The sequence below is a fragment of the Pteronotus mesoamericanus genome, unplaced genomic scaffold (genome assembly GCF_021234165.1).
Source record: "Pteronotus mesoamericanus isolate MK-2021 breed Mesoamerican mustached bat unplaced genomic scaffold, CSHL_Meso_final scaffold_85, whole genome shotgun sequence".
Classification (NCBI taxonomy): domain Eukaryota; kingdom Metazoa; phylum Chordata; class Mammalia; order Chiroptera; family Mormoopidae; genus Pteronotus; species Pteronotus mesoamericanus.
In genome coordinates, this window is record NW_026555329.1 from 66,536,372 (window position 1) to 66,560,895 (window position 24,524).

Here is a 24,524-nt window from a genome sequence, read left to right on the forward strand (position 1 = left end):
TGGTTATCTTTGGGTGGAGAAATTATTGGTGATTACCAGTAAGTAGAACACTTCCATTTTATTTAAACTTTCCAGTACAAGCAATTGTATTGTCATAATCAGAAAGACATTTTCATTTTGGGAAAAAGCACAGAAACAAAGACATCAATTTGATACAAATGCAGATGGATCACTTTAGAGACAGTTCAAAATTGAATATTAAAAGGCCTTCTGTTTTGTTTTAATATAGAGTGAGAACTGGACGGGGCCACATCTACAGGGAGAGTCCACAGATGTGGACTCAGTGATTGTAGTGTTTAAGGATAAACATTATAAAAATAAACAAATGAGCAAACTAATGGAATGCGATAGACAGGAGGCCCAAGTAATTACTATAAATGTTGTGTCCCTTTTTTTTTTGTCAGAGACCCAGAAAGGGCTTAAACCTCAAGGTCTATTAATCTGGCTCCTATCACTGGGTAGAGCTAGTGGCATTTTATGTTCTAAATCATAAATATGTGATTTGCCCTTTGGATGCTATTTCTGTTAAGTTTGTTATCTCATCGTAGGAATGGAAACAGGTGGGTGTCTAAACCTTGGGAATTTGACCTGCAGGTGGGAATTTTACCATGTGGGAATTCACTTGAGTTCTTACACTGCTGACAGATCAGCCTCAGCCACCGTCCCTATAAATAATTTCAGGAGTGACACCGAATTCTAGACTCTGGGAAGACCTTGGACCATGAGGTGGATTCTGGTTTTTGCTGCCCTTTTGGGGCATATCTACTGTCGAGAAACATTCGTGGGGTGAGTTACGCTTTCTGATACCTATTTGAATTTTGCTTACTTGATTCAGAGTCTCTCACCAGATTGTGGCAGAATCCTGCGTGTACGTGTTCAGCATTTTCAGAGTTCTCTTAGGTTTGGGGCGGAGATAGTGGGATTAATAGAAATGAGTGATGAAAGCGCGAGAGAGAGAGAGAGAGATGGATGAATGACATTTAAAGAAGAAAAAAAAAAAACTGAACACGTATACCCTATTTCTCTCCGTCCTTCCTCATTTTCTCCTCTGATGTTCCAGATGTAGGGGTGAAAGATATGAGTGAAAATAAAGCTGTTTGGCCATTTGTCTCAGTAAGAGATGGGTTATTCTCGCACCTCTCTCCCACCACCTCCCTGGGCGCCCTCCTCCACGTCAGCCCTTGTCCTCCCCATCTTCGGACCTAGTGCCCGAGTAGTGGGGCCTCATGAAGTGGGAAGACCAGGGCGGCAGATTGCAGTCCAACTCCACCTCTCACGTCTTTGTCAGATTCATCTTCGTAGATCATCTCCAAAGTACTTTTGAATCTATAAAGTACAAAGTACAAGAATCTATAAAGGGCTTCAGGTAGCATTTCTTGAAGAGCGTTCCAGGGAACTAACAAAGTGGTCAAATAAATTTGGCCCCTTAAAGTGGGTGGTCAAATGAACTTGGGAATCAGAGGGTTAAATAAACTATAGGATTTCTAGTTTTGTTTGTTTTTAACTCAATTAGCGTGCCCTGTAAATCTATGAGAGGAGACCTAGGTTGCTCCATCTACCCAATATTTTTGATCATAAAACTCTTCCTTACTTTTTTTAAATGCTGAGCAACTCAGCATTTAAACAGCTACTAGTCCTTAGTACACACACCAGGAAATATTAGCCTGATGTATTAACGTTTCCCAGTGACTCTCCATTTTAAAGGAGGACTCCTGGGAGTCTATGTATTAATCAAAAAGAATGAGACTCAAGTAGAATTTTTAGACCGTCTGTGGCAGGTGGACACCCGAAGGCAGGAGGGCTTTGAAGATCTCGCCCTATCACACACATTCCACTTGAGTTTCTTGGCAATTGCATGGCACTTGGTTTCAGAAGCCCTGAATTCCTGCCCCTGTATATGGCTGTGTGGCTCTTTGTGCCTATCCCTTCCCCGCTGTACAAATGAGCAGGGCAGCAACACAGGCAGGCAGCCCACTTGGAGGAAAAGATGGGAGAAACATCTGTCACCAAGGAAGGGCTGTAAGAATCCAGCCCTACTACGCAACTTTTAAATAAGGATATGTGTCTGCGTGTTTTGTAACTTCTTTTTCCTGCTAACTTGTCCTTGATGTCCTTTATTCCCCGTGATATGTGTGTGTGTGTGTGTGTGCGCGTGCGCGCGCGTGCGTGTGTGTGGAGAGGCACACCATGATTTTTCTGTGACCTAACCGTGCCTAGCTATACCCTCTTTGGGTTATATAAATCTCATTTGGAGATGGAAGTCTGATACATTTGAGTTAACAAGAGCAAAACAAACAAACAAACAAAACCACAACTCCCTCCCCCCACACACCACTTTAGGTTTATCCACATGTGAATTCAGTTCCTCTTACAAGCACCAAACTAATTATTCTACTTTTTTTTTTTAAACTTATTTCTGAAAAACAGGAACAGGCAAGTTTTAAAAGCCAGGTCTTTAATGAGCAGCAGGTGTTATTTGAGAATAATCATTAGCTAAAGGAAAGGTAACTTTAATGTCAAGCTTCCTGCTAGGAGCAGGTATACCTCTTAATTATTATTTAGATAACATACCCTTGGGGGAAGTAAAGCCATTCCATCAAGTGCTCATTCCGAGGATGTGGGTCAGTATACTCTTTATTAGTTTCTTGATTGTCAGAGAGATTATTGACTGCTGCATTAACCTCCCGGCATGTGGAGACTAACAAGGGCAGAAAGCTACAGGAAATGGTGTCCAGGTTTTGCTTTTTAAGGTCATGTCTGTGGTTAATATTCTTTAGAGATCAAGTTCTTGAGATCATACCAAGGAATGAAGAACAAATAAAAAGTCTGGCGGAATTGGAGGCTGAAGAAGACCTTCAGGTATCTGTCCCAGACTGGGTTTTGGTTTACTGGAGTGACTGCTCCACAGTTAGACCCGATGACTGAGATCTCTTACTTTGGGCTCTATCTCAGCTTCTCTGACAGTGTGTGGAATGCTAGCTCATGAAGCTGGGATGCACCAAACCTGGGCTCTTGTCCCACCTAGGTGACATGGGACAAGTCACCTACGTTTTCTGTCTCATTTTCCCATTTAGTGTAGTGAGAATAAATAAACCATTCTTCTATCTCATAAGTTTATTGTAACAATGAAAAGGAGACTGAAGTTACTTTGAAAAAATTCTGAACACTTTTGACGTATTATTTCCCTTCTAAAATAATTGATAATATAACATTATTATACAATGAGTTAGATCACTTGAATGTCAACTGTTTAAAAAAAAAAACCTACCATAGTTTTAAATCATCTGTTCCTTTTGCCCATTTTAACAGTAACTATGGGGAAGGGAGGTGGTTATAACACAAATGCTAATGCTTGGCTATTTAAAAACCCTTCTTGCAAAACCACAGCGATTCCACAATGATTATAGCTTTGTCAGCATGAGATAAAATAGGTGTGAATTGACTTCTTGAAATCTATCAATGCCGAGGGTCTGTTTCTCTGGCATGACCTGCTCACTGTCTTGGCCCTTTATCCCCTTCAGCTTGATTTCTGGAAACCGTTCACCACACCAGGCGAGACAGTCCACGTCCGCGTTCCCTTTGTCAGCGTCCAGGCAGTTAAGGTTTTCTTGGAGTCCCAGGACATTGCTTATTCCATCATGATTGAAAATGTTCAGGTAATTACCCCACAGAGCATCCTTCCGGAGGCTTGCTGGTCCACTGGAACCGAGGACCATCCTCCTTCATCCTTGGGGACCCTCTGCCGGGGATGGGACCCGTGGGTGCTACTACGGCTTTCCTGCAGTCTGGGCTACCCCTGCAGATTGCGTAGGGAGACCCTGTCCCTCTCTTCTTTGCATTTGGCACAAATGGGACATGGTAATAAAAAATTTAAGGGAAAGGGCAAAAGAGAGTCTCCAGCATGAAATGTAAAAGGCAAACTGATAGGTATTGGTCAAAGCAGGTAAAAGTGAGGTATTATTCACCTACTTTTTAATTGGAGGTTACCTTGGGCCTTGTGTCTGACCATGGGGCATAGGTGTATTGGCCACCGTATGAGAATGTACTTTCTGAACAAAAGATGAAGCAGTCAACTCCACAGACTATAATAGAATTTATTATAGGGTAATTTACTTCCAGGAACAGTGGGCCAGAGCAGCCAGAAAGATGTTCCAGCAGTTTTGCGCAAATTATTCTCCGCTCCCAGACCCGTTACTGTACTTATTTATTTTGGTGTACCAACGATCGACAGGACAAAGGGACAAAGAATGCTGTAGCTCCAGGGGGAATACCTCTTGGTGGTTTGTGATCAGCGATTTTCACCTGGTGTGCCACAAGAATTTTTAAAATATGCAATGCTTGACTATTTAGTCAGGGGCACTGACCTCTTTTCCCTTCAATTGTCCAATAAAAAAGATGACAACAGCCAACGCAATGATAGCCATCCAGTGTGGATGAATCAAAATTATACCTTTTTTTGGGGGGGGGGGTCACATCGGCAGAAAAATACATTTTTTGGTGTGCTGCAGAATTTTAGTAATTAGTTTATGTGTGCCATGAGATGAAAAAGGTTGAAAATCGCTGTGGTAGATAACTGTTTATAATTGACACTATTACCAGTCTGATATTGATCTTGGTTGTCATGCCATTCTGGATGTTGCTCACAAAAATATTCATTGCTACATTTTAAGGAACGCAGATAATCACCAACTAGAAAGCTTTGATATGCTTGCTAAGGACTGGGAAGTTGGTCAAAGGTCACAGCATGAAACTTAAAACATGAAATGAAATCTGGGACAGAGAGATGGAGTTGGTTTTGTTCGCATCTCCATCTATAGGCCCTGGGTCCCCACAGAGGCAGGATGAGCCATAAGACAACCGGGGGACTGACTGTCACCCTACACTTGCAGCACCTGGCTGGCCAGAAGCCCCATTAATGCCCCGTCCACTCTCAGGGTGCTAACAGAATAAGGGAAAGGCATGACCCCAAAGCCTATAGGACAGGAGAAGGAATGCTGGAGACTGGGGACCCGAGTGTCACCATTTCCTTCACAACTGTATTGAACAGATGTAAATGTACTGCTATAAGCTAATCATAGGTATGATTGGTTTGTCTTAGGTTCTGCTGGACAAAGAGTATGAAGAAATGCTATTTAATCAGAGAAGAGAGCGGAATGGTAACTTCAACTTTGAGGCTTATCATACCTTGGAAGAGGTAGGTGTTTCAAAAAGAACATCTGAGGAATGGGCCATTCTCTCCTCAAATGACAAGACTCACACTTCCATTCGGTGATCTAATGGAAATTATTCTCTTATTTCCGAACTTCTTCAAGTTTTCTGAGGATTTCACAGCCCGTATTAAGTGTCACTGACTTAAGGCAGGGCCTAAAGCCCACCTGCCCATCCGGCAGCCACCCCATTATTTTCGAAGCGTCCAGAAGTGTCTTAAGCGAGGATACAAAAAGCCTCCTGCGATCCAGCGTGCTCTCTGCCCAAGGCCCCCTTGCTGATTTCTGGTCGGTGCTGCCTACCAAGCCATTTGAGAGCTGTGCTTCATGCTGTCATTGATGATAGAATCAGGGGACACCTTGGCATCTCTGACTTCCAGTCAAGGGCCTGGTCTCCCAACATGCCCAAAGCTCCCACACCTCACGGCAGCGGCGCCTCCGCCGTCTTTCCTGAGTTTTGCTGGAGCGGTAACGCCGCCTTCCTCCACCTGAGTCCCATACTGACACCTGGGCACCTGGACAAGGCTGCATAGAACTTTTCTCGGGCCCACTGGGGTCTATTTGCACTGATTTGGGGGTGAGGGATGGAGGGGAGGGGGATGAGGAAATGAGGGGTGAGGGCTTACGGGGAGAGTGGGCGAGTAGCAAAGAGGCAGGAGGAGGTATCTGGTAGGCACCGATTCCCGAACCAGGAATTATAAAATGCAAACAACTCTCAAAACAAAGTCCCCCCTCCCTAATTTATTTGGTGGTACAACTGAATTTGGTGGTTTGACTGAACTTAACTCATGGCGGGCGGACAGGCGGGGTGGGAGGCAAAATCTGACCCGAACTGACTTGCTCATTTGTGCCACTGCCGGAACTATCAGTGTATTTAAACAGGGAGCAATGCCGCACGTGTAGTATACAGTGCGGGCTCTCCACCTTCCTAAAATCTGCCCTCCGCTCCCTCCCCGCCCAAAACCCACTTAAGACTGAAAAATGTGTTTGGCCCCTAAGGGTTTCAGATAAGGGCTGTGGATGGGAGCTGCGACGGAGAAAAGGGAGCGACAGTCTCTCCTTCGCGGGCCTCACAAATTGGCGCGTGTCCCACGGAGAGCAAATGCTGGCAACAGCTGGAGGAGCTGTTTTCATGCTGTTCACTCTCCAGACACGCCCAGACATGTCTCAATCCCAGCCGTAGACGCAGCCTCGGTGTCCCCGCTGCACAGAATTTCAATCAACTTCGCAAACAGGAGGCGATGTAGCGGGTGACAAGTGCCTCTGCGGCGGGCGCCCTGTCGCCCCGGCCAGAGCCAGCCACGCTGCCTTTTGTAATGCCAGCCTCGCCTATAAATCCCATCTTTTGTATTTCCTTTTTCTTTTTCCTTTTTTCTTTTCTTTTCTTTCTTTTTTTTTTTTTGGTGCCTCCGCCATTTGTGTTACTCGGCTAGCGCGGGCCAGCAGCTTTCTGACTCCAGAGCTGGGCGGAGGAAAGCCACAGGCACGCCAGGAAAGTGCCATTTTGTTTCCAGCACAAAACTGGAAAGAGCCGGCTTTGCCGCCGCAAAATGGCTTCCCGGGTTCCAGCCCCTGCAGATGCCCCGGGCCTCGTCTCTCGGCTCTGAGCCCCACGTCCCCAATCCGGCAGCATCCGCCGCGCGGCGCCCTCCACTCTGTCCCGAGGGGATGGAAAGGAGAGAGAAACATCACTAATGGGGGCATCAGATTATTCATTTGCAAATGTCTATTTACTCATCTTAAACATTTCAGATTTACCAAAAAATGGACGACCTCGTGGCTGAGTACCCCGGTCTAGTGAGCAAAGTGACTATTGGCTACTCGTTCGAAAAACGGCCCATGAACGTGCTCAAGGTACACAGGTGCATGCGTCCCGAACCCCGCCGCTCCCGGGCGGACGGTCGCTCCGGCTCCGCCCGCGGAGCAGTCCGTCCCCCGCCCCCCCGCTTCCAACCGGTCCCTGCTGGTTTGGAGTAGCCACCCCCCCCACCGCCCACGCCCGGCGCCCCCCTCCCCGCCTTTTCTTTTTCTCTTTCTCTTTCCTGTGCCAACCAACGCAGGTCTGCAGGAGTGAATTAACGCTCTCTCCTGGGTAGATTCACTCGCAGGGAGCCAGGGAGGAACGCGCTAATAGGACAGAGGGAGGGGGCGGTGGTGCGGGACGCGGGGTGGGCGGAATAGGTGAGGTATTCTCTAATTAATCAAGACGGTAGTTCTGCGCCTTTCCCCTTTTTCTTTCCTTTTTCGTTAAGAAGCAAAAACACCCCCCCCCCACCAGAGGTTAAAAAAGGGGGGAAAAAAAAGCGCCAAAGCCAGAGCCGCGTTTAGAAAAATGAGTTCCCGCATTTAAAAACAAGGAGTTCCCGCAGTGTGCAAAAGGGTGACAGGCAACTAAGTCGCAAACTGAAATGCACAGAAACAGGGCATTTTTTAAGGTATTCCAAACTCTAACAGAAATTTCAAGTTTTTTTCACCTTGTCCTGAAAAAGAGTGAAAGATTTCCTAGAAAGAGTTTGTTAAGGAAAAAAAAAAAAAAAAAAGAAAGAAAGAAAAAGAATGTCACAACTCCCTGCTAAATTTGGAAACGTTATGGCTGAGAACCAAGGGACTCAGGACAGATGGATTTCTCCAGAATGTTTTTCTCAAAGCAGGCCCGAGAGGAGTGGTTTGCCTACTTTGTTGACACTGGGCCACATTTGCTAACATTCACTACCTTCTTTTAAAAAATTTCCTCTTGCCGGTTTCTTCTGCAGCTGGGTCAGGAAACCGCAGATTCCTCCCCTCCCCCCAACTCCCCTCCTTGGATTTTCCTGGCTTTCCCTTCTCTAGGGTGGTTTGTGGTTGAGAATGTTACGTGTTTTTGAAAGTTCCCTGCTTTTTACATTTGAACTCTTTGGAGGAAAAGGCACAGAACATTTTGAACGAAAACTCTCAAAACCCGAGAAATGTAGTTTTTAGCAAGGATTCATTTCTCATTTACCTTATCTCCTGTGTTTAGAGTGCTGCGTGGAGATAGAAGTTGATGATGCAAAAATAATATTTTCTCCCCCATTTACCCATCCAGTTGGCAAAGCGACTGCTCCAAACAAAACTAAGTCACTTAGATCATAAAAATTCAACTCTGGAAAGCACACCCAGAGCCTACCATCCTGTTTTTATGAAGGACTCAAAACGAGCATTTTTATTACAAAATAACACAATCATTGCACAAAACTGGAAAATAGAGAAACAAACTGAAAACAAAAAAGGAAAAAAAGAAAAGAAAAACATTCCCATGTTCCTAATTCCACAACTATGGAATGATAGCTATTAACACGTTGCTGTATATCTATTTCTCTTTTTCTTCTCCCTCTACCTTTTACTCATATGTTTGTGTGTGGACGTATACATACATACACACGAGCATTTTTAAAAAATAAAAATGATCTCATACTATTCTATAACCTGTGTTTAAAAATTTACATCATACAATGAAAATATTTCCATGTCATTACATTACCTGCAATGATTCTTTTACAAATGTGAAAAAAGAGAAAGTCTGTGCTCTCGTTTTCCTGTGCTTAAGCTCACATTAAAGGAAGGGGACCAAAATAATCACGTGAAGTGAGGAGACACTTCACTGAGGAGTTAATAGATGCTTCACTGTCTACACCTCCTCCTCACTCAATCACATCAAGTACAGAAAGATGGACAGACAGGCCCTGGATAAAAGGGAAGGGACTGGGGGTCAGCAGTGGCTGAGCGTTCACATTTCCACACTTCTTTTGCAGTTCAGTACCGGAGGAGACAAGCCGGCCATCTGGCTAGATGCCGGGATCCATGCTCGAGAGTGGGTTACACAAGCTACTGCATTGTGGACAGCAAATAAGGTCATTTTGGCTAAAATTCTTTGCTTATTTTGTCGTTCTGGGATCAGACCCTACCTAACCATGCGGCAGTCCCTGTGGCCCTAACGGCTCTTGCTTTCAGCCCAATAGCTTCCCTTGCCACACTGGTGGGAACAGACTCACTCCCCCTTTTTGGGTACTGCCCCAGCCAGCACTCTGGCACTGTCCCTCGGGCGGGCCACCGTGTGCCTGTTAAAAAGACACAGTGAGCTAGAAGAGATTGAAAGGGTAGCAAAGAAGGACCCCCGGGAGTCCGATTTCAGCATAAGAACAGACAAGAGAAAAATTGCTTTGCTGCCTTGAATTCCCAGGGCTGAGGCACAATGTGCTAGAAATCTATAAAATCGCGGAAGGGGCTCGAGATGGAAAATATAAACAGGTGCTGGAAGAGTTTACTTTGACCTACAGATCCAACGTGGAATTATTAAGGTGTTTTTGGTGGTTCTGAAAATTTTCCAAATCTGATTTTGAAGTCAGAGTGTAGCAATACCTCTCTTCCACATGCTCATTGGAATTAGAGTCCGGACACCAGGCTGGGTATGACCTCGTCTGGTATTTCTTAAGTAATTCAAAAATGACACGCTATAAATCAGAATGTTAATTCATGAGCAAAGGAAATCAATCCACATCAGATCATTCAAGCATGTGCAACCACGTGCATACTGACTGATACATTTTTCCCTTCAATTAAAATGTGGTTACCTTTAGGGTATTATGAAATGGATATTTAACAGTTGAATAATAATGCTTTAGGATGACTGAGCACAGGAAATGAGTAAATTTTAATCCAGCAGAAACTTCAACTCTACTGCAGTTGATTGCAAGTAGAAATTTAATTCCCCAAATGGAATTTAACCATTTCTCTGTATCTGTAGAAAAGTCTCCGCATATTTATCTGATGTTGGTCATGAGTCCTGTTGGAAAGCTACCCTGCGTGGTGATTAAGAAAAACTGCAACCATTTCTTTGGTCCCTGTAAGCCACACACACCATTACCTACCATTGCAAAACGCCTCCCCAGAATTAACAGGGAGAATTCTCCTGCTTTTGAGAGAAAATAGATAAGTAATATCTGATTTTATTTAATATAAGGAAATTATTGTAACCTGAAATAAAAGTACAGACACTGGCATATGAAACACATTAACACTGCAGGTGATTAAACGAAGTCCTGGAAGACTTTCTTTGACTAGCAGTGATATCTAGTTCATGTTTGGAAAAAAACACACTGCCTTAATATTCCGTCCTGTATGCCCCAGTGAAAGGGAAGTATGAGCTTGACATATATGTTGTTGTCTCTGCTCAGATTGCCTCTGATTATGGAAATGATCCATCCATCACTTCCATTTTGAACACAATGGATATCTTCCTGCTGCCGGTCACAAACCCCGATGGATATGTGTTCTCTCAAACCAAAGTAAGCCTGGACTTTTTCTCTTCTTAAAACAAGAATCTAAGGAGCTGTGTAGGAACTCTGAAATCAAAAGTAATCTTTCTGTCCTTGATTTACCCTAAACAGAATGCTAAATCTCTCAGTCGTGGCCCTGAATGGAGGTGTGCAGTGGAATTTATAATCACTTATTCCAGCACACGACGTCTCCGCATATTGCCTCCGTCAGAGACTTATTTCAGCTGTTAGGCTGGGCTATTAGAGTTCAGCGTTTGCCGTGAGTCACCTAGGAGATTTGTTCCAATTATCTCTGTGTTTTTGTGGTAGGATTGATAGAAAAGAGGAGGCGGATGTTACCTGCTGACAATTAGATTTGCAGTGGGATTTAGGTAGGCAGTACAATACATCTAACATTTTCCTTAAAATCTGTAGAAGAAATCCTCTGGAGTATTACTAAAAGGAGTTATGTAGGGGTTTTTTTTTCCCCCTTTTAAAATCTCATTACAAAACACCATTGTGGCAACCGTGACCCCACGTATGTTCAAAATGAGTGAGAGCTTCAAGTTTATTTTTGGAGAGATCTGACTACAATAGCGTTTTTCAATGTGTTTAAAAGGAACTTGTACAAATACTAGTACTCATCTTATGAGATATCCTATGAATAAAGGTTCCACACTCAAGTTTGGGAAATATCGTCCACTGTATCTTTCTCTCTTGGAGTTTCATGAAAAATATTAGAGCATTAAAAAACCCCCGTAGAAGTTCTAAAGTAAATCAGCCAATTGAGCTGTATATTTTCCCAAAATATTCTATCATAAAACCCTTGCTTCCTCCCCACTTTTTTGTTGTTGTTGTTGCGTTTGTTGTTAACATTGAATAGAACTGGTGTTCTAGGGAACATCGTTTCGCAGGTATTCTTTTGAGGAGATGTGAGAATATCTCCTTCTCTGAGTGTGAGACAGCTTAGAAGCTCCAAGCAGAACTCTGTATACAGAAGACTATTGGGCACGGGAAGTACGAGGACAGTGGCAGGGGAAATTCGTGCAGTTCCAAAGGGGCCTTCCGGGAGGACGCAGGGAAATTAACAAAATTCTAGAGAGACCTTCTCATCAGGCTGATTGACCGTCTCCACCCCCTTCCCCCTTCTCTTTTGGTTGGATTTTAAAGAATCGTATGTGGCGAAAGACCCGGTCAACAGTGTCTGGAAGCCGCTGTGTTGGTGCTGATCCTAACCGGAACTGGGACGCAGGTTTTGGAGGTGAGCGCAGGGACTTCCCTCCAGGGACGGTCGGACATTGTCTGGCCGGCTCGCTGTTTTGCATGGCTCTGCAGGGCTGTCAGCCTGCGAAGCTCATTCAGGATTCAAGCCATTTAAAAACCTATTTGAAAAACACTTAACTGAATTCCCTTCACAGGCGCGCAGCGCTGTCACAGAGCTCTGAGCAGCGTTTAATACATTTTGTCTCACATCTCGGTTTTCCCACAAGCTGCAGCCCGGCTCCGCTTCTGAGCTCTCACAGCAAGATGTTGCGCAATGGAGGGAGGCCTCCGGAAGCCCCGAACCAACCACTAGAGGGGGTTAGCATCTACTCGGAGGAGAAGCATTACATCATCTATGGATGCTTCGAGAAAGAAAACTAAAGTACAAATAGGATTAAGAAATTGATTTTCAAAATAGATTCAAAAGAGAAAATATTAGCTGGCTGCTCGGGCTTTGTTGACTTGCGGCTGTAATTTTTCGGAGTTCAGTAGCAGTCTGGAAGGGGCGCTGCTTTATGCTTTCAGGCGTCAGTTAAAACTCCTCCTCTCTCTCTAATCACAGAATTGAAATTTGTTTGGTTTTTCCTTATAAGGTGCGGCAACAGTGAGGGGAGAAACTTTCTCTCTTCCACTGCAGTTTTTCCTAACACCTAGCACAGTGTCTGGAGCATTGAAGGGGATCACTAACTATTTGTAAGACAAATAAATGAATGAGATTCGCTGAAATGAGAAAGAACACACTAGGGACAGGATACAGATGAGTGGCAACTTCATCGATTTTATTGATTTTAAATAGTTTTGTTTTTGTTTTCTGTGGGGGTTTTTTTTTTTTTAGTGTAGGGAAATAATCAAAGCTTCATGTCTGAAATAATGTTGTCCTTATAAAATAACCCTAAAATAAGGCTGGCAGGCTTTATTAGTCCTTTGTTCACATCACTTAGAGACCTCTGGAAGACCCAGAACCTACCCATCCCATGAGAGATTCTCTAGTGTTCGTAACCCCGGCCAGGCCACAGTGGACCAGCTTCAGTGGTTACGAGTAACTCTAGTTGCTGAGAAAATCAAGGCCAAACGTGGCCTTGCTGTCAACTGTAGTTGTGATTTCCTCACTGTAGAAGGGGTGTCAGAGTTTCCCTGCATTTGTGGCTTTGTGACTTAGAAGTGCAGATGCATAGAATCTTCTACTCTTGGACTCGAAGAATTGGAAGAGATCCCAGAAAATGAACTTGCTTAACTCCCACCCAATGCAGGAATTTCATCTATAATATTAAATCTAGCTTTTCTTCCAATAACTCCCACAGAGAGGAGATGATCTAATTTGATAGCTCTTTCTGCCATATAGTAGAACCGTATTTTAAAGGATGTCCAGAATCATTTCAGTTAGGCTTCCTGGCTATGACTTTCTTGCTGATTTCCAGAGAAGGAACTTAGTAATGCGTGGCAACTGCCTTCATACAGCGTCTTCAATCTCACTGTTCTCTTTGGGCTGCTTCTGCATCCCACCAGGCCCTGGAGCTAGCAAGAACCCTTGCTCTGACTCATACCATGGACCCAGTGCCAACTCTGAAGTTGAAGTGAAATCCATAGTGGACTTCATCAAGAGTCATGGAAACGTCAAGGCCTTCATTACCCTCCACAGCTATTCCCAGCTGCTGATGTTTCCCTATGGGTATAAATGCAGCAAGTTAAATGACTTTGATGAGCTGGTGAGTTTCTGAAACTTCATTTCAGCTCAGCCACAAATATCCATGGTGTGGACAAATAAGTTTCAGTCATAAAGTTAGGTACTGAGATGGGGGTGCATTAGGGGTAGGTTATCAAGAGGAGTGAGGCATAGTATGTCTCAGCCACTAAGAAGATTGTGATGTGGACTTTCCTAAATTAAGTTTCTTTAGGAAATAGAATTCGCGAAATTATTATTGCCTTAATCTAGACGAGCAGGACCCTGATTTGAACATAAGTTCCCAGGATGTGTGTTTTGTTGCTTAAGAAACAACCACTTGCATTTGGACCTGAGGCCGTCTTGCAGCCTTCAGGTCCGTGACCTGCCATCATGGTGCACTGGTGTTTGATGCTGCGCATAAAACTTACTTCCCTAACTTGATATCTTCCATTGTCTTTCCTGTTTGAGGAATAAGTAAAGTAGTGGCAGCCCTAAGTCATACGGTGACATCTCAGGTGGCTGCTTACAAATGAGCAAGAACTATCCCCAGCTGAAGAGCATGTGCAAATATTTCCAATTTGGCTTTTAGGCTTAATTTTTGAAACCTGTATACTAGAGATAAGCCCTGAGATGCGACCTTTTGGTTAATTTACTTTCAAATAGATTATTGTCAACAGCTCCTGGCAGAAATGGAATAGATTATTCCAATTCAGGTGTATCTTTCATTTCATCAGCTGGATGTGAGCGCCAAAGGGCAGTTTTCGGGGTTTTGATGACTCAAGGTCAAATTGGGGTGGGGGCGGGGCGGGGAGAATGTCAGAGTTGAAAAGAACCTAAAAGGTACTTTTGTAGAACTAGATCGCCTTAAATTATCCACACCTGGTGCTCAAGTTGCTGCCAGATAGTTGTTCATCCTATGATTGGATGGTTTCCTGGCTTTAAGGAGCCTATTCCATGTTGGGGCATATTTGATTGTTTGCGTTCTTCTTCATAGAGAGCCAAACCAACTCCTTATGGTTTTCACCTGTCAGCCCTGATTTATTGTCTGGCTCCATGGAGCAAGTTTATTTCTCTTTGAGAGGCGAATCCACTAATTACTTGAAGACCAGTAACCTGCTTCTCCTAGGTTTTTCCTTATCTCTGCTATTGTAAATACCGCCAGTTCTTTCAAGCCCCCATAACAGGGTCCTAAGTTTCCATAAGATTCAGGTTGCTATTTTCCGAACATGCTCTGGTTTGTCTGTGTTCTTCAAGAGTAGCTCCCAGAAGTGAATGTGAAACTTGTGCTGAGGGTTAACCAGCACAGCAGAGCGTGACTGTAACTGCCCTCAGCCGGACCAAGCTCTTCTGCTTATGCAGTTGAGGGTCAGTTTATTGGCAGTAGCAGCGGATCGTTGACTCACGTTGGGCTTACTGACAACTGAAACCCCCAGGCTCTCTAAGGATTCTGCCGAGCCAGGTTTCCCCCATCTGGTAATTGTACAGTTGTTTTCCTGGACCCAAGTTTAAGACCTGACATTTATCCCTAGCAAGGATAGTAAAGCCTCAATCAGTCAAAATTGGAACCCTCAAATAATGGAAAATATTTTGCTGAGCTCTACTTCTTGGAAAAAGAGACAATCATAGGGAAATAAGCCAATGTAAGGATATAGCAAAAAAGAAAAATCGCCTTTCTGATTAAATCCTGGGGTCAGTACACATTCTATTGAGCCCCTTGCTCCCACCTATTTCCATCTGCAGCCCTGAGCAAGAAGAGTTTGTGGCAAAAATGACGACCCTGGTCGTTATTAATGCAATATGTGATGATCAGATAAACAATGAGGGTTTTCATGTTGTATTTTATTTTATTTATTTAAAGATGTTTGTTTATTTTTAGAGAGGGTGAAAGGAGGGAGGAAGAGAAGGAGAGAAATGTTAATGTTGGTTGCCTCTCACTTACCCCCTACTGGGGATCTGGCCCACAACCATCCACCCTTAGGTTTGCAGACCGGCACTCAATCCACTGAGCTACACAAGCCAGGGCTTCATATTCTATTTTAAAAGCCAACAAAAGTGAGCTGTGCTTACTTCCCAGTGAACATGGTTGAGACAGAAAGGGCGCCGGGCTTATTCCTCGGTTAACCAGAGACTCCAGTTATCCAGACTGTCCCATTCTCCATTCCGCTATTTGGCACCTGTTCTTCCAAGAGACGAGTGTTATCCATTCACCTTTCCTTGGTTCTCTCACTCTAGAATGAAGTGGCCCAAAAGGCTGTCCAATCTCTGACGAGCCTGCACGGTACCAAGTACAAAGTGGGACCTATCTGCTCAGTCATCTGTAAGTATCTAATGTGTTTTTACAAATGATCCAGTAAGATAGCAAGCACCATGTGATTTGGGGCCAAAGCCTTTAAATGCCCTGATTATAAAATGGCTACCGCTTCATGCATGAAACCCAGCCTTATCCAGTCTCCCTCAGAGAGGCTAGGTCTCCTCCCTGATGTATTTGCTATGCGATACCATGAACAAAGAACTTTCTAAATATGGGAGTTCTGTGCTCTCTGCTCTGCTTGTCCTGATCCTTACAGCTTACTTTTACCATGTGGAATCTCTGCCTGAAAACAGGCCTTTGTCAAGACCTGGTCCTAAGTCACTGCTTTTATTAATTACACCCTTCTTGGCCAGACTTCCTGAAACCCCCCTCTCCCACAGTGGACTGGGATAAAAGTCAGAAACAGCTGCAGTGCTGTGGGACAGCCCAGTGCACCCTCCTCCAGATTCTGAGTCTCCCAAAGGCATCCCTTCGTTTCCCGTGGACACAGCCAGAAACTCAGGACCCTACGGGTGAATGCTCAGGAGTTCCCAAGTGTCCCCATATCCATCATCCTTTGGAAACAGATGCTTCTTAGAGGTGCCCACTCTGTTCAACACACTTTTATTAAGCATCTTCTAAGTGCTAATCATTATGCCAAGTACTGGAGACATAATGAACCCACAGAGTATTTACTTTAATATAGGAGATGAAGAGGAAGTCAATGAACTTTAGTATGACATGTACAATAGAAGGCTATAAATGCTACAAAAGTATGAGAAAGTCGGGGGGATTTGACTGTGGCTGAGTCAGGGAAAGAAAAGCTTCACATGGGGAGAGGGCAGGGTCTTGAAGGCTGATCGCCAGATAGCTAGAGAAGAGGAGAAGGGATGGGGCACTCTGGCTCCTTCGCAGCACATGCGAAGGCGCGGAAGGATGAAACTTGATGGCGGGCTCTGTGAACCACACGGAGGTTGGGGGCTGCTGGAATGAAAGTGGTAAAAGAGGGAGCGGGGAAGTTCAAGGTTTTGTGTATGTACCATGTTAAGGAGATTTGGTGTTTACCCTAAAGGATTCTGGCAACCCCTGGAGAGTTTTCAGCAGGGCACGGGGCATGTTGAGGCGTTGTGTTTCACTTTAGACAGAATACGTCAGCTTCGCTGTGGAGGATGAAGTCATAATGGACTGGAAGCAGGAACATCCCACAGGAAGAGTAGGAAGAGTTCTGGGGAGAGGCGCTGCCCAACTAGAGCAGTGGGGATGGAAGGGAGACATTTAGGAGGTAAAACCACAGGTTTTGGCCACTAATTGGATGTGGAGAGTTTCTCACTGAAAGACACTGCATGGCGCCATTCACCGAGGGAGACATCCCGGAAGGTGAGAAGGGTGCGGTGGGAAAGATAATGAGTTCAGCTCTGGAAATATTGAGGCTTTTTTCAAGTGGAGATGCCTGGCAGGCTTCGGGCCACATGGCCCCGAGATTCTGCAGAAAGAGAGAGAGATTGGGGGATAGCTGGCAAAGAGAGGATGGCTGGTACAGGAGAGCAGGGCGGGAAGAGCCCTGTGGGGAGGAGGGGAGCGCGGTGCTGGGCAGAAGGCAGGTTAGTGGGCTGGGAGGTGACCGAGAACCCTGTGCTTCAGCAATTGTTGGAAAGGAGGCAGCATTTAACAACGACAAAGGCCAGAGAAAGGCCAACTATTACAAGGACAGAATATTTACCATTGGATTTTTCATTGCTAGTGTTAAAAAACAAAATTCAACTGAGTAAATTTGAAGACCTAATTGGCTTTTTAAAGCGATTCGTGAATTGGGCAGCATCCCATCTAACAACCAGAAAGGGCACGCACGGTGGGGCGGCGGGGGGCGGGCGGTGGTGTACAAAATGGAAGGTTTTTATAGGCAGAAAGAGGGTGGACCAAGAAGTTAAGAGCGGATTATTTCAGGCAAGGACACCTTTTCTTAGGGGAAGGAGGGGGGTGGGGGGGTGGTCTTAACAGGCAGATTAACTCACTGGTGTGGGTCAGGAAATTCCAAACTGATTTGTTTAAAATGCCACTCCTGGGAGAGGCTTAGACTGCAATTAGGTTAGGTATTAAATCTAGGTTTGGTGTCATGGGCTTTTACAAGTGATGCCATTTTGGGCCTGTGGTTTTCTCTTTTTTAACACTGGTGTGGGGGAGGAAGAAATTTTCCTGTGTCCTCAAGGTTCTTTCAGCTGGTTTAATAAATAGACATGAGGCAGATTAACGAGAGAAAATGACCAAATTTAATTACCTACATATGTATGGGAACCCCACATACATGAGAGAGTCAGAGACCCCACACACAGGAGAGGTTCAATGGCAGAAAGGGAAAAAATTTTTTTAAAGATTTTACTTATTTATTTTTAGAGAGAGGGGAAAGGAAGGAGAAAGACAGGGAGAGAAAAATCAATGTGTGGTTGCCTCTCATGCACCCTCTACTGGCCTGCAACCCAGGCATGTGCCCTGACTAGGAATCGAACCAGTGACCCCTTGGTTCACAGGCTGACACTCAATCCATGGAGCCATACCAGCCAGAGTGGAAAATTTTATATATATATATAAAAAAATATATATGCAGAAGGTTATTGCAGGACAGTAAGAACAGATGTTCAGTAAACTGAAGTTTGCCCTGCTCTATACATAGGTCAAAAAAAGAAAAAAAGTCATCTCTGATAACCTTTAATTATGGGTAAGGCCCCTAATTCATATTCTAGGTAGTTAAGTGGGGGAGGGCAGAAGTTTTCCTTGAGCTCCCAGGGTCCTGGTAGCTTTTAGCTCAGGACAATCTGCATACCACACAGGCACACCTTGGGGGTAGCTTGTTCTGAACCCCAACACTAGCTTATTGGTGACCTTAAGCAGAGAAGTGTCAGGGGAGTGGCGAGAGGAGCTGGAGGGGTCCCGGGATGGGGCAGAGGCGAGACCGGCGAGTAGACTACTCTTTGGAGGAACCTGGATGTGATGGGAAGGAGAGTAGGAATCAAGGATTCCTTTAAAAAAAAAAAATTTGAAGTTTTAAATTTTACATTTTTTATTGTATTTTTTCCATTCCCGTTTATCTCCCCTATACCCCCCTTTTTTCTTCGGTAAGAGACCTATTTACCGACTGGGGAAGGAGTAAGAGAGGGAGCTGTGAAAGATTCAGGAAAAGGAAGAAATGACCAATGTAATACTGTCCCCGAGCTGGGGAGAAGAGGGGCAAGAGAGGGACAAGCAGAGGGGGGCGGATCGGCCTGAACCAGAGGAGGGGGGTCTGTAGTCAGGCTGCGGGTGAAAGCAGCTTCATCTGTGCCAGGCTGGTGGCAGGCATCTGGGGGTATGCACACTTCGGAGGCCTGGTTTTCTTAATGGGGGTCATTAAAAATAAAATTCAGCCCAGTAAATTTGAAGATCTAATTGGCTTTATTAAGTGATTCATGAGTTGGGCAGCATCCTGTCTATCGACTAGAAGGGCGCTGTGGGGGTTGTACAAGACGGAAGGTTTTCACAGGCAGAAACGGTGGGACGAAGACGAAGTCAGGAGCACATTATTTCAGGCAAGTCCGCCTTGCCTTAGGGGAAGGCAGGGGGTCTCACCAGGCTGATCGCCTCGGTAGTGTGGGTCAGGAAACTCCAAACTGATTTGTTTAAGATGCCACTCCTGGGAGAAGCTTAACTGCAATTAGATCAGGTATTAAATCTAGGTTTGGTGTCATGGGCTTTTAGCACAAGTGATGCCATTTTGGGCCTGTGTTCTTCTCTTTAATGGAGTCTTGGAGAGCAGAGAAGTAATAGTTTACGCATCCTATCTAGAACACTTAATGAACATCCAGAAACTACTGATCTGGTAATATTTCAGATCATGGAAGTTCTTTTTTTCCAGATCATGATTTTTCTTTTCTTTTTTCTATTATGATACATTTACAGACTTCATAGAAAAACAGAATCCAATAACCAAAATTTTTATTTTCAGTTTCAATTTCATTAATGGTTTTGTTAATGAACACAAATATATTAATCTAGTGTGTCCATATAAGAGCATCCAAACCTATAGAGAATTTTTACAATAATTTATTTGCGCCAAACAGAGGACACACCTGGAAGGAAAATCTCAACAGACCGAGAGGATACTAGTTTGCAGTTTCTTTTATGTATTTGCGATTAAGGGGGGAAGCAAGGAAGATTCCATAAAGGTGAGAGAAGGCAAGGTGGAATGGGAAGACACAATCGTTAAGATTGATTATACGGGCTCTCTTGAGGGTGGTCACGCTTTAGAAGGAAGGGTTGGAAAGGTGTGTTAACCTAGATGCACAGAAATAGTGGACGTGGCTTGCTTAAGGCAAAGAGAAGCCATTTGCTGGCCGGGATGAGACTCCACCACGACCTGCCCAGTTAGGAATTTACGATCAGATCACGCTGTGAGATTACTTTCCACAGAACCCCTTTCTTGCCCACAAGCTGTCAGCAGTGCCAGTGTTCCAGTTTGCATGCAGCTCTTTTTCAGTTAACATTATTTCCTGTATACTTTTATGTTTTTCCACTCTAGGTATTTGTTTTCCCATTCTGGTGCTACCCCAGTTATCGGGCCTTCAGACTGTTTTAACTTTTTGTTAAACTGTGCTACTCTGAACGTGTCAGGACAAGCCCCTTTTTCTTTTAGATCTCTTTGGTATGGTATCCCTAGGCAAGAATTCCAAGTCAAATGGAACACACGGCTTTGGAGGTCTCGTTACATGGTTTTTAGGCTATTCTCTGGGAAGGCCGAGCTGCTTACAGTTGCCCAGACTTTCGAAACCACTTTCCTCGTGGGATGGTCCTCTCCTTTGGTGGGGGCACCTCCAGGGAGGGGGGCCTCCTGAGCAAAGGCAGCAGGGCAGAGGGACACATGCTTTCTCTGGGTGGCAGCTGGTGAATGGAGGCTGGAGTTGAAGCCTGTCAGCGGAATGGCCTCAACCACTTTGTAACTAGGAATCTACTTTATCGCCCCCCGCCCCGCCCCTTAGCTGAGGTATTTACAACTAAGGTAGACGTTGGAAGACTGAGGTGTAGTTTGTTTTTCTTGGTAAAGTCACAAATATTGAAGACATTTTTATTTGAAGACATTGAAGCAAATATCAGACAAGCATAGGGTTTGCTGTGTGATTTTTTTGGAACCTGACCATTAGTGGTCAAGCGAGTTCTGGCTGCATCTCTGCCCAGAGCCGACTCTGCTCTCTTTGGCCCTGGCCTCAGTCCAGCACGGGCCAGCGCTGCCCCTGGGAACTAGTCCCACTGAAATGCTTCTTGCCTCCTGCCCAGGCTGGTGTGCAGCTCCGGGCTAAGCACCTGATTCACTCCACCCAAAGTGGCTGGGCTTCTGTGGTGGGTGAGACATTTCCTGGGCAGTTTCTCATCTGGAAAAGGCTGTGAGGAGCTGCAGTACAATGGGTGTTTGTCTAGGAGGACTTGGCTCTGGAGTTCTTCTCAGGGAGGTGTAAGGGACAAAGACATAGACCTTGGGGGCAGGGGCCTGGGTTTGAGTTATCGCTCTGCCACTTTGGAACCAAGTAACCTTGGGCAGGTCACTCATCCTTCCTTGGTTTCTACATCTGTGAAGTGGGTTGTCGAGAAGCTCAAAAGATAGATTAAAAGTGTTCACTCACTCTAAGGCACTGTTTGAATGTTCTTCGTTAGTGTTTTGGTGAGCCACTCTCCTCCAGATACCTCTTCTCCTTAATGTGGCTCAACTTTTTTGATAGGATCCTGGTCATAGTTATAATCATAACTGACGTGTATTGAGTGCCCACTCTATACGCATTAGCCCAGCGCCTTCACTGAGTCTCCTGGGACCTCAGTTTTCTTCTCTGTAAAATGGAAATAGTACTAATACCTACTTCATGACTCGAGTGGTGATTCAATGAACCAATTTAGCATAGTGCCTAACACATTTAGTTAAGCATTCAACAAGTGCTGGAATCATAAACATTACATTATTCCATTTAATTCTCATTGCTCTGCAAATAAGTAGTAGTATTATCCCTATTTGACAAGTGAAGCATTTGGGATTCAGTGAGATAAGTGACATGCCTTGGGTCACCAGCTGATGTTTTGCAGAATCAGGATTCAATTTGATGCTAGCATTTTATGTACTGTGGACTTCTTTTCTTTTCTTTTTTTAAATCCTCACCCAAGGATATGTTTATTGATTTTAGAGAGAGGACTGGAGAGAGAATGAGAGACAGAGAGAGAGAGACAGACATCAATGTGAGAGGGAAACATTGATTGGTTGCTTCCCTGTGTGCTCCCTGACTGGGAATCGAACCCGCAACCTTTCGGTGAACAGGATGATGCTCCAACCAACTGTGCCACCTGGCCAGGGCCTACTATGGACATTTTTGTGGGATTGGCTGTGTCATGTAGCCACACCAACAGCATAAGTTAGCAATCCTGGTACCCAGGAAGATTCAGTTCAAGTCAGAAACCTTTCAGCATTTGCTGTTTACCAGGTGCTACCATAGCTGCTGTGAGTGAAAACAGACACTAGTCACAGGAGTTCAGTGTTAATTCAGTGTTAACCACGAGGCCTGCTCCTCCCTGGTACAACCTTCCTGGTCTTCCCTTTTGCCCAACCACGTTCTTAGGGACTAGGTGACTTCCTCCATCGCTGCTGCAGCCCTCTCCTTCATTTGACCTCTGCCTGCTCTCTCTGGGCGGGGCCTCAGAGCAGGTCCATTACTCAGCTCTTCTGAGTCATGATCGCCCCAAGTCTTTGTAGGCTAATGCCATCTCCCTTCATCATGTGTCTTGTCAGCGGCCATACATTACACAGGTGCATGTTGCTCTTTTGGCTGAGCCTGTCACACCGAAGTACTGGGCATGTTATTTTATACAGAACAAGGCTTGTGCCACTCTTACGCTGCAGGTCCCGTGAGGGCCAGGACCAGTTTTTTCCTTCTGTTTGTAATCCCTCCCCTCCCTCTAGAAGAAAACAGTGTCTACGCCTAGCACTCTTTTAAAGAAGGAAGTGGGGTGGCCTCCCTAAGTTACAGGTGAGGCCAATTAGGAGACCAGGCAGGATTCCAAATGGTGGGAGAAGCCAGAGGCGCTCAGGAACATAGAAGTTATATAACTGTGAGAGACCAGTGGGAATAGCATAACCGACTTTATTCTCATTTGTCCCTCAGACCAAGCCAGCGGAGGAAGCATTGACTGGGCCTATGACTCTGGCATCAAGTACTCATTTGCCTTTGAACTGAGAGACACGGGTCGGTACGGCTTCCTCCTGCCCGCCAAGCAGATCTTACCCACAGCCGAAGAGACCTGGCTTGGCCTGAAGACAATCATGGAGCACGTGCGAGACCATCCCTATTAGGGTTCTGGGGGAATAAACGCCATTGAAAGCTCTCTGGTTTGCGGCAAAGTTGTGGAGCGGTTATTCGTTTTTCTAATCCTGATTTAGGAGGATTATTTCTACAATTTATGTTGCACCGAAATACAGCAAACAACTGAGCTATACCCCTACATCTTTTTTTTTTTTTTAAATCCATCCTTGACAAAATGCTCCCAACATCCTTTCGACATTTAAAAAAAAAGTTGTGGTAAAATAGACATATCGTAAAGTACATCATTTTAACCATTTTTAAGTGTACAGTTCAATGGCACTGAGTACATTTCCAATGTTGTACAGTTATCACCACCATCCACCTCCCGAACTTTTTCATCATCCCAGATGGAAACTCTAGACCCATTAAGCAGTACTCCCATTTTTCCTCCCTCTTATCCCTGGTAACCTCTATTCTGTTCTGTCTCTATGAATTTGCCTAGTTTAAGTGCCACATATAAATGGAATAATATATGAAGGGGACCCGCCAGAAAACTGGAATTTATTTATAAAAAATTGTGTATTCCTTCTTACATGTTTCAACTTCAGTCACCTTCAAAGTACTCTCCATTTGATGCAATACACCTATGGAGACATTTTTCCACAGCTCAAAGCAGTTTTTGAACTAGTCAATTTTGGTGCCTTTTAGTGCTTCTGCTGTTTTTTGTTTCAACTCTCCCACACTGGCAAAATGTTTCCCTTTGAGGACTTTTTCATTCAAAGAAACAAACAAACAGAAAATGTCGCTAGGGGCGAGATCGGGTGAATAGAGAGGATGGGGCAGAGGGGTCATGCTGTTTTTGGTCAAAAACTGTTGAACGCTCAGCTCAGTGCAGGCAGGTGCGCTTGTAAATCACCCATCGTGAAATGGGCAGTTGTGCTGAAGAGTCTTCCAAAAAACTAACTGATGCTAAATGCAGCCTTTCAAGACAACGGCAGCTGGTACACTGATCAGATGGGTTCCTAGAGCACTCACCTGGCAGGGGAAGCCGGTAGCAGGGGGCCGTCCTCCGCAGAGAATTCGGGTTGGCGGGGGGGGGGGGGGGGGGGGGTGGGGGTCCCTGCTTGTAGTATTTGTCCTTTTATGACCAGCTTATTTTACTTAGCATAATGTTTTCAACGTTCATCCATGTTGTGGCATGTGTCAGCCCCTTAATAGAGTAGCATTTTAGAGCTAGAAAGGGACTTTTGAGTTTGTTTATTCAATAAATACTAATTAAGGAACGACATTGTTCCCAGCATTATGTTAGGTACTGAGTCCCCGGGTTCCATTATTGCCTTTGCTTTCCCGCCTCTCGTATGCCGCCTTATAAAAACTGGTGGGGACCCAGACTCATGACACTCTTTCTTTCTGGTTGCTTCACTGAGTGTGAGTGTCAGATTTCATATAATTTCTCTTTAGGCATTTACCTCAATTAGAGGTTTAGGTTTTCTTCATGGGGATGGTTTTCTCTAAAGAGGAAAG

At 44.7% G+C, this 24,524-nt stretch overlaps 1 protein-coding gene across 1 annotated transcript; it reads left to right on the plus strand.

Moving 5' to 3' along the window:
- Positions 1-689: 689 nt before the first annotated feature.
- Positions 690-23,181, plus strand: CPA2 (carboxypeptidase A2). The gene is made up of 11 exons (XM_054564470.1): positions 690-786; positions 2,778-2,859; positions 3,522-3,656; positions 5,099-5,194; positions 6,960-7,061; positions 8,978-9,076; positions 10,400-10,510; positions 11,651-11,741; positions 13,250-13,449; positions 15,639-15,723; positions 22,863-23,181. Exons 1-11 carry the CDS (start codon positions 722-724, stop codon positions 23,048-23,050), a joined length of 1,254 nt encoding a protein of 417 aa, XP_054420445.1. The 5' UTR covers positions 690-721; the 3' UTR covers positions 23,051-23,181.
- The last annotated feature ends 1,343 nt before the right edge of the window (positions 23,182-24,524 follow it).